The sequence below is a fragment of the Eschrichtius robustus genome, chromosome 4, assembly GCF_028021215.1.
Source record: "Eschrichtius robustus isolate mEscRob2 chromosome 4, mEscRob2.pri, whole genome shotgun sequence".
Taxonomy (NCBI): Eukaryota; Metazoa; Chordata; class Mammalia; order Artiodactyla; family Eschrichtiidae; genus Eschrichtius; species Eschrichtius robustus.
In genome coordinates, this window is record NC_090827.1 from 30178156 (window position 1) to 30192839 (window position 14684).

The window sequence follows — 14684 nt, forward strand, 5'->3', positions numbered from 1 at the left end:
CCAACATTTCTGTTATTTGCTTTTGGAAAATGAAAACTCAATATTTTGGTGAGAATTCTCACCATAAAATGCCATTTTCTATTCTGATATCCCTTTTTAGCTCTTTGTAGAGTCAGTTGTGTTAACTGCTTTTTCTTCTCTGAATGAGTGTTTCAGACATTGATTGCAATGACTTGCTTTTCACATCATAATCCAAGATGATAGGGACTTTAGCAGGAAACTTACTTCACTTCCCTCAAATAAATGTCTGCATTATCTTCTCTTCTAAACTGTTAACAGGCTATTCACTGCCCTCTGAAATTGTGTGGTAGATGTGGGAAATACCTTCTATATGCTCTTCTAATTTTTGGACGGTGTCAGGGGGCACAATTCTTAGAACCTGCCCTAAGCACACTAATAGCTAGTTACACCATTGGCTGAAACATTATCTTTGCTTCTTTCCCTGTTGAAATTTGCTTCCAAACCACCTCCTGTTGTTGTCTTCTAGTTCCAAACTCCCAAATTCAATGTTTCTTTACTATGATTTATTTATAACAGAAACTGCCCCAATAATCACACTACTTACAAGAATATCCTTGACCCATCCAATTGTCCAAAGGTATTTTTCAATTACTATAGAACCATTTAGTATTACTTTATCCGATACAACTCTCCACACAATATCTAGAAGCACAGTATCTAGAAGGCAGACTTTTTGAAAGCAAGGGCTGTATCTTTTCATCACTGTATGTCCAGTGTCCAGCACTGTATCTTGGATATGGTAAGCACTTACAAAAATCTCTTTGAATGACTTAATAAATGAATAAATAAATGAATAATGAAAATGTGAAGAACAATGTCTCCTTTTATCAATCCTGTAGATTGAAGCTAACAGGTTCAGCTATTGAGAGACCTGTGGTGAGTTAGGTGCTAAGGAAAACATTATAAGTAGGGTACGGAGTGGGACTGAAAACCTTATCTAATCAATAATTATAGGGTAAACACAGAAGCAAATTATCAGAGTTCTCAAAGAAAGCCAAAACAACCAAAAAGAGAAATAGAGAATTTTAGAATTTTTTACTTTTAAACATTTTATAGTATTGTTTCTTAAAACTCAGATATAGTAATCAAGCTCCATTCCAGCAAACTCACTTTCACTTGTTAGCACAGGCAGGGGTGAGGATGGGCGGGGGTGGGTGTGGTGGTATCAGCCAAGGTATAAGCAGAAAACAACTTGGTTAGTTCCACAAGTCATCCTCAATTGAACAGAAAAGTGAAGATTCAGCACATCTACTCAACCAAGAAAAGAAACAAGCACATGATGCAAACAGCCCTGAAGGAAGGCATATCAAAGAGCTACCACATCCACCAATTAACAGTGAAATATTACTCCATAGGGACTTAGTAAATTAATGCTAAAGGGAATTGAATATTCTTTAATATATGTTCATTTAGAAGAATGTAAAATTTTTTCCTTATTAATGAATATCTCCAAACACTCAATTTATCACCGTAGGTTGGTGTCAGTTTTCTGTTGCTACTCTAACAAATTACCACAAACTTAGTAGCTTAAAACAACACTAATTTATTATCCTACAGTTTGGGAGGTCAGAAGTTCAAATTCAGTCTCACTGGGCTAAAAGACAGGCGTCAGCAGAGCTGGTTCCTTTTGGAGGTTCTGTAGGGGAATCTATTTCCTTGCCTTTTCCAGCTTCTAGAGGAGACGTACATTCCTTGGCTTGTGGCCCCTTCCTCACATTATTCAAAGCACATTACTCCAATCTCTGCTTCCTCATCCTGTCTCTTCTCTGACTTTCCTGCCTCCATCTTATAAGTGCTCTTGTAATTACATTGGCTCACCTGGGTAATCCAGGCTACTGTTCCCATCTCAGTATCCTTAACTTAATTCCACCTTCCATGGAATGTAAGGTAATAAATACACAGGTTCTGGGGATTAATATGTGGACATCTTTAGGGGGCCCATCACACAATTAGATTAGTATGGAAGAAGTCGGTTAAATGTGAGGAAGGATAAGAAAATGAAGAAAGCCTCCCAGTAACAACAACAAAGAAAGTATTATTACTAGGAAATTCCTTCATACCTTCCTAGTATTTGGTCTAGTTTTGAACTAGAAAATAAGACGTATAATAACACTCTATAAGAATAATATAATTCAGTGTCTAAAGATATGGACATGTCCTTCAAGAGGAAAATTCTCCAATAATAAATAGCCATGAAGAAGCAAAGTACTCTTTCACTCTTTCACTTTTACAATAGTTTGCTGCATTAGGAAAGAACCCGTTTTGTTCTTTAAAGGGATCCAGAATCTAAAAGTAGAAATGAAACCAGCAGAATTAGCAAAAGCATCCAGTCTGCAAGGGCACAAGAAATCAGCCACGGCAATTGCAACAGGGCAACAGCCAAAACAGCTGTTATTGTTATTATCAGATATCCAGTTATTGGAACATAGCATCAGCGTGAGACCCTTGTAATTTCTACCGAGTAGAGCAATAATACTGAGGCTGTCAATATGCTGCTAGAGAAAAAGAATGCAAGGGAAGAAAATCAATGGATCCAAGAGTTTGATATATTGAGAAACTAGAAACCAACTGTGGCTAGCATTTTTTGTCATTCTGTAACAGAGGAAAAATCAGAAACCTGTGATTACATGCTGCTGGTAGCATTCTGCCTGAAAAAGCATCTCAGTGTGAGAATTACTAAGTGCCTCTTCCCTGAGAACAAGTGTGAACCAAGAGATAACCCAGCATTTCAGACAGTATCATTTCCTTAGGGGAGAAAGTAGGGGGAAAATAAAGTCAACTGTGACTAAAGATGTGTTTGACACTAAGAAACAAGACCAAAATGAGTGAAAACATTTCTAAAATATCTTTTCGTAAATGCATAGGCAAAGTTAGAATACATGTAAGGCTTAGGTCACGGCCTCTGTGTGTGTGATCTCCACACATTTTCTTTTCTTTGTGAAAACAATGTCTACATAGTCTCAACCAATAGTGCCAATATTGTAATGAATTATGAGTACGGTTCATGCCTATTTTTAAGGAGATAGATGTTCATTTCTATGAGATTTTTGCTCTGTGGGAAAGTGAGTAGGAAAACAAAAGCAATTTTTTGATATGTATATGTATAACCTTGCCTATGATGTCCATGTAATTTTTAGCAATAACTTTATGTGACCTTAAAAGGAAGAGAAGGCTTGTAACTAAGAGGGAAGGCTATAGGGTCCGATCTGGGATTGAATTCCAGCTCTGTCACTTAAAACTTTTAAAACCCAGATTCCTCATTTGTAAAATATAGTTAAAGCTACATTGTTTTGAGAACCAACTGACATGAACACTGTGAAACGCTTACATAATGCTTGGCACATAGAATACTTAAAACAAAACAGAGTAGCTGTTAACAGCAACATTAATAAAACAAGAGTGAACGAATAAGTAAAGGGGCTAAGCTGTTACCTCATACCTTTTGAACAAGAGCTATGTTCTCATTCCGTACCTGAAACAAAAACAAAACTAGAATAATTTTTGAACTTTAGTAGAAGATTTTTAAAGATTTTCTAGCACAAAGTCTTAACCAATGAAGTAGTTTCAAAAAACAGCCCATAATTTTAAACACATTTTTGTTTTCATTTTTCCATTTACCAGGATCATATGGATATAAATTGTGGAAGTGAGCATCTGAAAACGTACTTAATTATCCTATGTACTGTAAGTCTTCTATGTGTATTAGAGGAGATGGCGTCATAAAATTGTATAGCTGGCAGAGACTCGAATATAATTATTCCAATTTCCTCATTTAGCTGAGATTATGCAAGGCTCAGAAATATTGAGAATTGCCCCGCTTGTCCAGATAGCGAGGTGGAGAGTCAAGATGGCATCCGCAGCCTTCTGACTTCCAGTCGGGGGTTCTTCAGACATGTGACAGATACAGTTTGCTATCTAAAGACTATCCTTCTTTGCAAATCCTTGTGTGCAGGGAGGGAATGAGCATTGTGTATTTCCGTAGAACAAACTGGGATGCCTTTGAAGATGTGGAGCGTAACAGGGGAGCAGGAGCTGGAATGTGTGTATCACTTTCTCCTCAAAATCTTTGTCAAAGTATCTTTTGTGAAGAAGATACATCACTTAGGGCATTGTCTCCCCAATGGATTGGTTTCAGAAGACTTATGCTTTCCTGAGAACTGAATTCCTGGAACTATTGACCAAGAGTTTATATGCACCCTGCAATCCAAACCCTCTCTGTCTTTACCTTATTGTACTGCGGTCTGTTGGTAAACAGGCATTTGTAGAAGACAGTAAACAGGTCAATATGATATTATTTCATAAATTAGCTAAAATCTTTTGCTCCATTGTTTCAAATACAGGAAATCAACTTAAAGTTAATAATGAGGTTAAAGGAACAATTGGAAAGCGGATAAAGATACCTATAATAGTTTTCAAAATTTGCTGACACTTCTCCAAGTTTACTTCATTATGGTATAAAATGTAAAAATGTACAGTTATGTGAAAAAAAAGTTTAACATTTTGATACTTTGATAGTTGATTTTATAAAAAAGACTTTGTGAGATAAATAATTGCTCGCAAGCCTCCCTCCTAGGTTTCTTTTCTAAAAAAGAGGGAGAGGGACATTTAGGCATGAACGATTACCAAAACTTCAAATTGATCTTCAAAAATATTTTTAACTTCAGAACGTAAATTACTAATTTAGAGATCCTTGAGAGAAGAAGGGACATTTATTTTAAGGCTCTGGGGGAAACTCTTGAGTATTTCACAGTCTTTAAAGCAAACAAGCAAACAAACAAACAAAGGACCTATTTAGATCCATAACTTTTTTTTTTTTTTTTTTTTTTACTAGGCCCGGTTCTGACTTGGAGCAGGAGTAGGAAATAAATTTTACATAGGATTTAAAAATCATTTTATAATTTATGGCTCTAGCTTAAAATTTCTGGGCAAAATGCAATATCAGAAACAAACAGTAAACCAACCAAAAAAACCCTCCAAACAAACAAAAAAAAACCCAACTATGTATCTACATCTACATCTTTATACCTTTACTGATACATCCATATCTGTATGTCTGCATCTCTTAGTCCCCTTTTCCAGCAAGTGTCTACTTCTGGTATCCCTGTTCCTGGAAGTGGGAGCATCGTGGAAGCCCTTGAATGGCACAAGAAGGGCTACAGGAACAGGTAACCTAGCTCTAAAAACGCCCTGAGTGAAAAGATGAGGCGGGAACAGGACCAGAGAATGTTAGGAGAAACCAAAGCGGCCTAAAAAGGAGGCCCGAGCAAGCCCTTGAGCAGTTTCACTTCCGCGGGGCGCCCAGCGTCGCGAGCCCTCGCCCTGCGGCCCGCGCCCCGGGGCTGCGTTTCCGGGACCTCGGCCGCAGCCGCGGCGGTGGGAAGCGGGCTGAGGACGGTCGGGGGCCTGGAAACCAGCTCGCGGAGAACCTCAGACCGGGAGAGGCCGGGCTCGGCGGGCACCTGTCCAGGCGCCCGGGCTTCGGCGGCCGCGATGCTGCCAGCAGCGCCGGGCCGGGCGGGCGGGAGTCGGGAATGGCCCGCAGGCGGCCCAGCGCCCCGAGGTGGGTGTGCGCGCGGCCGGGCGGCCGGAGGGAGGCCAGCCCGCCCCGGGGTCGCGCGGAGACTGCGCGCCTCGCGGCCGCGGGACCACGGCTGCCGCTCCGCCGCGCAGCCGGCTTCTGTCGCGGGCTCCTTGCCGGGGGAACCGGGACGCGACGCGGTGGGAGCGCTCCTTGAGTCTGGGCGGCGTGCCACCGCCGGTGCCGCATTTTCTGAGTAGCTGGAACTTTCCAGAGCACCCGGGACAGGCTTCTCTAGTTTCTAAAATCAGCTTGGAACGTGTTTTAGAGTTATGCATCAGCCTAAAAATTCTGTCAACATGGCAAAACTGCCCTTTGGTAGCATCGCCCGTTTACCTGCCGGGTCTCCCAAAATCCAATCCGGTAAATTTGGCCTGTGACCTGCTAATCAGACAGGTTACTTTCTGTAAAAACTCCTCGAAACACAGATTTTCTTAACTTGTTGAAAGGAAAAGCAGTCCGTTCGGTTGAATACATAAATGCATTTACGGGTCAAACGGAAGTTAAGGCACTTGTTTTCATTCCTTTTTGAAGTAATTCAAATGCATTTGTGAATTGTATAATGATTATAAAAAGTGTTCAGTTTTGAAAATTAAAAAGAAAAGGCTTCACTTGGATATTAAGATTACTGGAGATGTTCACACTGAGATATGCGATAAGAAAATCTGAGTGAAATTCTGTTAATTTGCTGAATGGAGTTTCTCATAGCTTATTAGCATTTCGTTAAGTAATGAAATTATGGCTTTAGCTGTTTCTCTTGGCAAGTGTTTTTTTTCATATATAAATTTTAAAAGACTGCTTTTCAGTTAAAATGGGGGTATTTGTGGCAATGGAAATGACAAGGAAGGAATTACATCTTAATCCTTCAGTAAATAAACCAGCCATGTCTTTTGAACCTTGAGCAGGTTAGCTCTTTTGTAATTTCAATTGAACAATTTAGTTAAATAGAATCAGCTACAATTTGTTTCAAACTTCTAGATTGAGCACTTTAGCCAGAACATGACTATTATTTCACTTAATACTCAAGTAATACTTTGAGGTATTTGCTATTGTGAATAATGCTGGAGTGATGTGAACCAACTTTTGTCTCATCCTGAGTATTCCTTTTCCTCCCATGCATTTCCCCCCATCTCCTTTGGTTCTTCCAATATGGTATTTATTACTTGCTTCATTTGCCTCCTCATTTGGCTCAGGTAATGACACTTTTCTTATACTGAGCTATCTTTTTGTTATTAACCCATGCCATTCCTAGATGTGAATAGTATTCTAAAAGAACTAGTTCTGATTAATCCTTTTTTTTTTTAAATGGATACCTTTCCGTGTGACCTCTGTCTCTGCTTTGGGCAAGTGTCTCCACAGAATCTTAGACTTTGGCTTGATGTGACACATTAAGGGTCAGTTAGTCCAACTGCCTCATTTTAGACATGAGAAAACTGAGACTCAGGGAGTGATTTGCCCACAGTCCCATAACCAGTAACTATTTGAAGATCCCAATCATCATTTCACCGACAATCTTTACCTACCCACCCCCAAGACTTGTGTAGTAATATGAGTGTAAAATGGGCAAACACAGTTTAAAGTGGTAAATACACTTTCATGCCTATGAAGATTATATTTCTAGCATTAGGTGTATTGTGTATTTGTAATGACAATATCTTGTGTTTACTGCCATCAGAGAAATCTATGAGTGTCCAACTTGTCCTTTAATGGAAGCAGAAAAGATACGATACCCAGAACTAAGACAGTGTGAAAATGATGCACAGTGGTGAAAATTCCATTTAGACTTTACTTTCTGGCTTATGTTTAACTAGATACTGTCCACTAATGTCCAAAAGAGAAATTCCTTCTTTGTTTTATTCCAAAATTAATGATTGTTTAAATTTAAACTGCTACCTTCAATAAGGACTGTTTATTATAAAGCACAGATTGCTCCCTACCCTGTAGTTTTTGTATTTTTTATTAATATTATTTGATGCCTCTGATGAAGAGAGAGATCAGTTGTTAGGTTAAAAGCAGAAAGCATCTGTCCTGTCTCACATCTTAATATGTTAACTTTCTAAATGTTGAACATTAACATTCTGAAAACTGTGGTCTGATGGACTGCATCTTTGCTTGTGAGAAACATGGTTTGTCTAAGTCTTTCCTTTGTGTCCTAAAGTTCTTGAAGATTTGAAGCTTTTTACTCGGACTACAGTCTTCCAACATAGCCAACAACCTAGATTTCTCCTACCAGGGAAATACCCTTATTTAACTCTAATGGCTGGCAAAACTTGCTTTCTTCAGACCAGTGAGAAAGGTTCTGATAAGCTTACTTATGCTGAGATTTTAAAGAGAGGTAGCTCTCTCAGGGCCTTTTTACTTTAATACGGGATAATTCTGTAATATTTACTTGCTTAGGATTTCAGGCATACACAACAGCATACTGGGCATCGTACTTGGGGTAGCAGAGGGACCTTTTTTTCCACATGTATCTGAACACGTGCTATAGGTGATCATGCCCTACTTATGATGGCCTCTGGGCTCAGACTGCTTCAAATCCAGTCCAACTTCATTGCATATCTGCTCTGTGATCTTGGATAAATAAATAAACCTGTCATTATCCCAACTGGTCCATTAAAAAAGCAAAAGTGGGTACAAAGCAACATTTATTTGAAAGAATGTTTTTGAGGATTAAAGGAGAAAATGCATGTGAAGTGCATTTCAGGGTGCCATAGCAAAGAGTAATTGCTTGATACGTGTTAGTTATTGTTTTACTTCCTTGGTCATTGATCAATAGTGTCATATTTACATGTAAAAGATAGAGTTCTTATTGAGAAACTGCCTCATGCTGACTTGGGGAAAAACTTAAAAGAATGAAGCCATCAAACTCCCACACCAAAAAAGTTTGGGAGTGTGACTTCCTGTAGTAAGATAGTGTCATAATCTTGGGGAAATAGTGTGGTTAATAGTTCTGAGAGGAGAAAAAAAAGGAATCCACAATGAGAATAGCTAAGGATAGATGGATTAAAAGGGTTTAAACTAGGGCAGTTACAGGAAAGAATAAAATGGGAATTTAAGAGGACAAAATGAGAGTGTGTTTTATTTCCCCATATCACAGAGTACCAATTGTGACCCAAGTAAAAAAAAAAAAATGTATGTGAAAAAAATAAGCATCAAACATAAAATTGTGGGATACCTCATCGAATTATAAGAAGATGGAAGATCTATTTTACCAAAATATTTACTGTTGGGTTAAAAAAAAATCCAATGTAAAGAATATCATTCCTGCCAAATATAAATCACATGTTTTGAGAATGTAAATGGCTGTTACCCGATCATCTAAGTTACAGTTGCTATTTTATTACTTTCTTTATAAATTATAGAATATCTTATAGTAATTTTGGAGACAACTATGAAATAAGAATAGGAAGGATAAACATTCTGGAAGTTATTATTTAAAAATAAGTTATTATATGGCCTTGTAATTCTTTCCTGTTTTAGATATAAAGAATGGTATCTAAGTTTTACTGCAGACACTGAAATAGTCCAGGTGGTGAAAATAACAGATATTGTATGGAATTATACCCTCCTGTATTTATTTTTGACTCAGAGAAAAATAATGAGCCTTTTAGACCTTTACCACTGAACAGAAATATCTTTGTTGCTTCCAAGTGCTCCAAATTGAGATAATCCAGAAAGACCACTTCCCTTTGTAATCATGAGAAGTAATTCATCATTGCCTTGTGGTCTTTTGTAAGATTTTCTTTGCTCCAAGTTATTAAAGTAAGTTTTGTTTTATCATATTAACTATGTGCCATATTTTCCTTTCTTTTAAGCTCCTGTACCTCTTTTCCATATTAGTAATTCTCATTGCTTCATGTTTTATGTGTTCCATTTTATAAGGAAGACATACTGAAAAGTGTAAGAACAGTTCCTGACTTAGAATTTCATTTGCCTGATTTCGTTTGGTCATGATCTACGCCGAGGTGTAAACCTCATCCTTTGGTCAGGATCAATATCCTCATTCCCTTTTTGTTTGAATTTATCCGTAGGATCATGTCTAACTTTCAGAAGAAAACATAGTGTCAGACCACTTGAAATTTTGGCCTTCTTTTAATAGCTACCATTTATTACGTTTCTACTTTGAATTCATATTATATGGATATCCCATTACCTTGATAGGTGAGAGCATCAGAGGATTAGCACCTACTTTGGACAAGAAGTTATATTGTTCCATATAATCATATGAAAACATTTAATAATTCATTGTGTTCTTTCATGTCCTAAAAAAACTTTTCTAAACTTTTAATTTTTTTTTTTAGGGGCTGGGGTGGAGGGTGAAACAGCAACATCAAAAATACGGAGAAACAAATCATATCAAAGTGGTAGGATTCTATAAAATCATGGAACTGGAATGACGCATTGTAGAGCGGGGGCCCCAACCCCCAGGCCGTGGGCCGCTAGTGGTCCGCAGCCTGTTAGGAACTGGGCCACACAGCAGGAGGTGAACGACAGGCGAGCAAGGGAAACTTCACCTGCCTCCCCATCACTCGCATTACTGCCTGGACCACCCTGCCCCCCGCCCAGCCAGTGGAAAAATTGCCTTCCACGAAACCGGTCCCTGGTGCCAAAAAGGTTGGGGACCACTGTTGTAGAGTATTTCTTGTGACTGTATGAAGAATCCCTAAAATTTATACATTTTCTACATTGGCCAATCACATTTTATTTAGATTTAGTAGAGCCATGTAATTAAAAAATCTCAGGAGACAACTACAGGTTTAATACAGTTCGTGAACTATTGGGTCACAATTGGGAAAGTGAGTGAGGTAAAACTGAAGCAAAAATCTACTTTGATTTCAATTAAGGAGATAATTTCCTTTATTTCCTCGTTACTTTTCAGTAAGAGTTTAGAACTTTCACTACTCCAGGCACTTCTCTGTAGACCAGAGGACCAGAAACCCTTCCTTTATCATATCCTGTCCATCCATACCTATGTAAAATGGGTAGAACCATGGGTAGCCCAGATTCCAGAAGCAGTTACTTTGGCCAAGAATAGGCACTTGATTCAAAGGCAGACAGTCCCTGGACTGCTTAATGACCAGTGATGTGTGTTGTCTGGCACACACATTTAAAGATCTGTTGGACTCAACAAAGCCCTTCTTTCAAACAAGAGATAATGAGACTGTTGTCAGTGGAAGGTCGATGTTTGATGATATACAGTAGAGGATGACAGCTAGTTGACTCATGTGCAAGGTGGATAATTAGAAAGAAGACGAGAAGAGATAATTAAGGAGGACTGAAAGACAGAGGGAGGAGTCTTAGTTTCTGATTTTCCATTTCCAGGCCAAGTTAAGACCCAGCTGCACTTGTTGTTCTGATATTGTCTGTTCATGAAATGCCTGTGATGTCCTTGCAATGACCTTCTCTTTACATGGACTAATTTGAATGAGTTTCTCTTCTTTGGAGGAAAAAAAGAGTTTGGCTTAGAATACCTTTATTTCTCAAACACTGCCACTCCTGTTCACATAAGCTTCTCCTCTTTTAGAAAGTTGTTATTATTGTTAAAGTGATGTCTTCTATGCATCTTCCACTGAAAGTTAAACAATCTGAGAATTAGGTCTATTCCTTTTATGTGCTGAAAGTAGGGTGCCTTATGAGTAAGTCTTGTGGTCCTCTAGATAAGAATATTTGGAGTTTTCTAGCTTTATTGTTGATATTTGAAGAAACTGCATGCAGTTATTTTTGTCTCTAAACTGTCTTTCAGTCTCTATAGTTGGTGAGGAAATACTTCATTCAAAGGTTAATATTATAAGAGTTAAGCACTGTTAAGAAGTCTAGAGTTTTGCATTATGTACTATAGTTACAGAATTATGTTAATTATAAAATTTAGCAATAGACTTATTATATCTTGTTAATTCTGTGTTTTGATTTATCTGAAAAATTTACAGCATACTGTTTCTGACATTTTTAAAATGTATTTAAATTGAGGCACACAGAGAGGACGCTTATGACATTTATCTTTGTAAAAAAGGAAGAGAAGATACAAAAGCAGCATAATTTACTGGCTATTATTGCAATCTCCCAGCATATGATGAAAAATAGCATCACTGACAGGCAATTGTGAAAACTTTATACACACTATCAGTGGATTAATATCAATCTGAAGCAGTGTAATCAGCATTGTACTTCAGAGATTGGTCCTTGATTAAGATTTTTTTTAGTAATAGAGTAGAAAGTTTAGTATCCTCATTAAGTTACAGATGATATGTTAATAATGGGGTTAATGATCATCTTGGAAAACAAGATTAAATTCAGTGTGCCCTTACCAAACTGGGGAGATAGGCACAAATTAATGAAGTTCAGGTGTGATCAATTAAGTGTAGTGATGTAGATGAAGGAATTAGGCTCAGAATGATAAAAGATTTTCAAGTTTTGACAAGGGTACATTCACAGTCTTATAATGAGCAACGGGGAGAGTTGCAGAAGAAGAAGCTGGAAAAGTAAACGGAAACTAAATTACATAAATCTGAGAAAAGTCCCCTAAGTAAATATAATGAGTAGCTATTGAAGAGTTTTAAAGCAGAAGCATGACATCACTAGATTTTGGTTTTTAGAAGATCACATGAAAGGTTATTCTTCTTCTGAATCACCTTCTAAATCAATAAAGGTGAAAATAAAAAGAGAATTTATAACCTAAAAAAAAAAAGATCATGTAAGCTGCTTTTGGTACAACGAATTGGAAGAGGTCAACAATGGAAAGGTTTTGAACAATTAGGAGTTTATCAACCAGTAAAATACAGGGAGAAGTGGACATGTTTGTTAAGAACTATTACTTACATACTTTTTGTGGTATAGTAGGAGATATAGAGCCTGAGGGGAAAGAGATGTGAAGAATCAATCTTAGGTTTGTGGCATGGAAAAGTTGGAGGGTCATAAAGCTGTCATTTACTCCAATGGAAAAGATTGAAAGAGCAGGAGGAAACGGTAAGGGCATGAGAACATCCAATTTCAATTTTGTGTATGTTATATTTGGGATATCTGGGAAATATTCAAGTAGCCATGTCAAGTAAACATTTGATATTATGATCTGGAGCTCAGAAAGGCAGTTCAGGCTGGAGATATAAAATTGGGGAAAATACAGTCTTTAAAACTGCATCAGTAAATAAGATAACCGAATAAAAGACTTTAGAGTAGAAAGAAAAGATGACCCAGGATAAAGAACCATGTAAAGCAAACATTTAAAGCATTGATAGAGCGAGAGGAGTTACCCAATATGATTGAGGAGAGGCTAAAAAGAAAAGGAGGAAAATAAGAGTAAAATGGCAAGAATTCAAGAATAAAATGTTTGGGGAAGGCAAGAGTGGTGAACTGACTCAAATTCTTTGAATAGGTCAGGTAAATTGAGGACTGAAATTTAGCCAATGGATCTGGCACCATGAAACTTAAGATGACCTTAGAGAGAGAAGTAAGTAGCTTTAGTACAGGGGATGTGAGTTGAAGGGTGAAGGTAGATGAGGATGTGGACGCCACGTAGACAACTTTTTAAAGCGCGGCTGCCAGAGTGTAGAAAGAAAGTAGCCACTGCAGGAGATGTGGGTCAAGGAAAGAATTTTATTTATGTATTTACTTTTTGTTTTAAGATCTGTGCTGCTATAATGATTTATTTGTACTCAAAAGCTGATAGCACTACACCAAAGGGGATTTTCTCCTGTGAAAACTTTCAAAGACAAGTTCCATAAATTCCATTAGGAACACATTTTAATGTACAGATTTTCTTATGTGTTTAAATATTCTGTTTCATTTTTTCCCTTACTTCTTTCCTTCTTTTTTTCCATGTTTCCAGCGTTCTTCTTCCTCCTCCTCTCCTCCGCTTCCTTCTCCTCCTTCATTCCGTTTCCCTCTCCCCACCTCCTTCTCTCCCTAAGCATCAATGTTAATGGAAAATAACTTATATTCCTTTTTACAGAAACTTTGTTTCAATGCTAGATTATTCCATAGCTTTATTTTTTATTGATCATCCCGTCCTTTTTATCCAAATTGGAATCAATGCATCACTATTACAATCATATCTTTGCATATGCTTCAACTCCCACCCACCTCTTTTTGTCATACCCGCTTGATAAAACAGCAGCCCTACATAAGTCTATCCAATTGTATTCTTCTTGTCTGAATCCATGTAACTGAATGTTGCTAAATAAAAGCACATTCAAGCAGGTTGGTATAGTTATAAATTTGGACAGTTCTTGTTACATGTTAGTTGTGTCATAGAAGATTTTGATAATAAATGACAGTGAGCTCAAAATTGCATTCCCTGACAAGGGTGTAGAATGCAGATTCGTTCTGTGATGTCAGATCAGTGAAATCTTACATACTTTCTGTCTGCTGATGGGCAAAAAACACTGTACCATGCTGCCTAACACTGTATACACTAGATAATGTGACTCTTGAGCACTTGAAATACAGCTGGTTCAAACTGAGACGTGCTGTAAATCTAAAAACACACACTAGTTTTCAAAGATTTAGTACAAAAAAGTAGAATATAAAATCTCTCAGTCATTTTTATATGGATTACATGTTGAAAAATATATTGAATTTATTGGATTAAATTAAATATATTACTATAATTAATTTTACCTGTTTTTACTTTTGAAATGTAGCTGTTACAAAATTAAAATTACATATGTGGTTAGCATTTGTGACTTGTATTGTATTTTCTGTTGGATAGCAGTGCTCTAAGCTTTCAAAAAAAACCCCAGTGACATCCATTAAAGGTTTGATTTCTCCCTTATAAAATATTGTTATATAAATATTACCAGATAACTGTCATAAAAATGGTAACATAATTCACAGTTCCTCCAGCAGTTTAAAGAGACCCTCTTCCCATTCATGCCCACCCACAGAAGGTATTTTAATAGTGACATTTCATTATTATTTTAATGCTAGGTAAAATTTAACTAGCATTTTTCATATCATTTACTCATATTTCTATTATGTCTTCTGTCTTAATAATTTGTAAGAGCACATTGTAAGATCATACTGTAAGATCATATTATATACTTTATCTTATGGATCACAGATACTTTTCTTAATCTATCTTAGTCTTTCT

General features: G+C 37.3%; 1 protein-coding gene across 6 annotated transcripts in view; it reads left to right on the forward strand.

Moving 5' to 3' along the window:
- The window catches only part of BANK1 (B cell scaffold protein with ankyrin repeats 1), a 498930-nt gene that overhangs the window by 159090 nt on the left and 325156 nt on the right, over nucleotides 1-14684 (forward strand). Inside the window, exon 1 of one of the 6 annotated variants that reach the window (XM_068542512.1) lies at nucleotides 5109-5186. The exons of 4 other annotated variants lie outside the window; for them this stretch is intronic. Coding sequence is in view for 1 of the 2 variants with exons in the window: in XM_068542508.1 (XP_068398609.1) it covers nucleotides 5512-5581 (70 nt within the window). In the remaining variant the exon portion in view is untranslated. Of the gene's footprint in view, nucleotides 1-5108; nucleotides 5187-5334; nucleotides 5582-14684 lie in introns of those variants that run through there. One more of the 6 variants, XM_068542508.1, reaches the window with a different exon arrangement.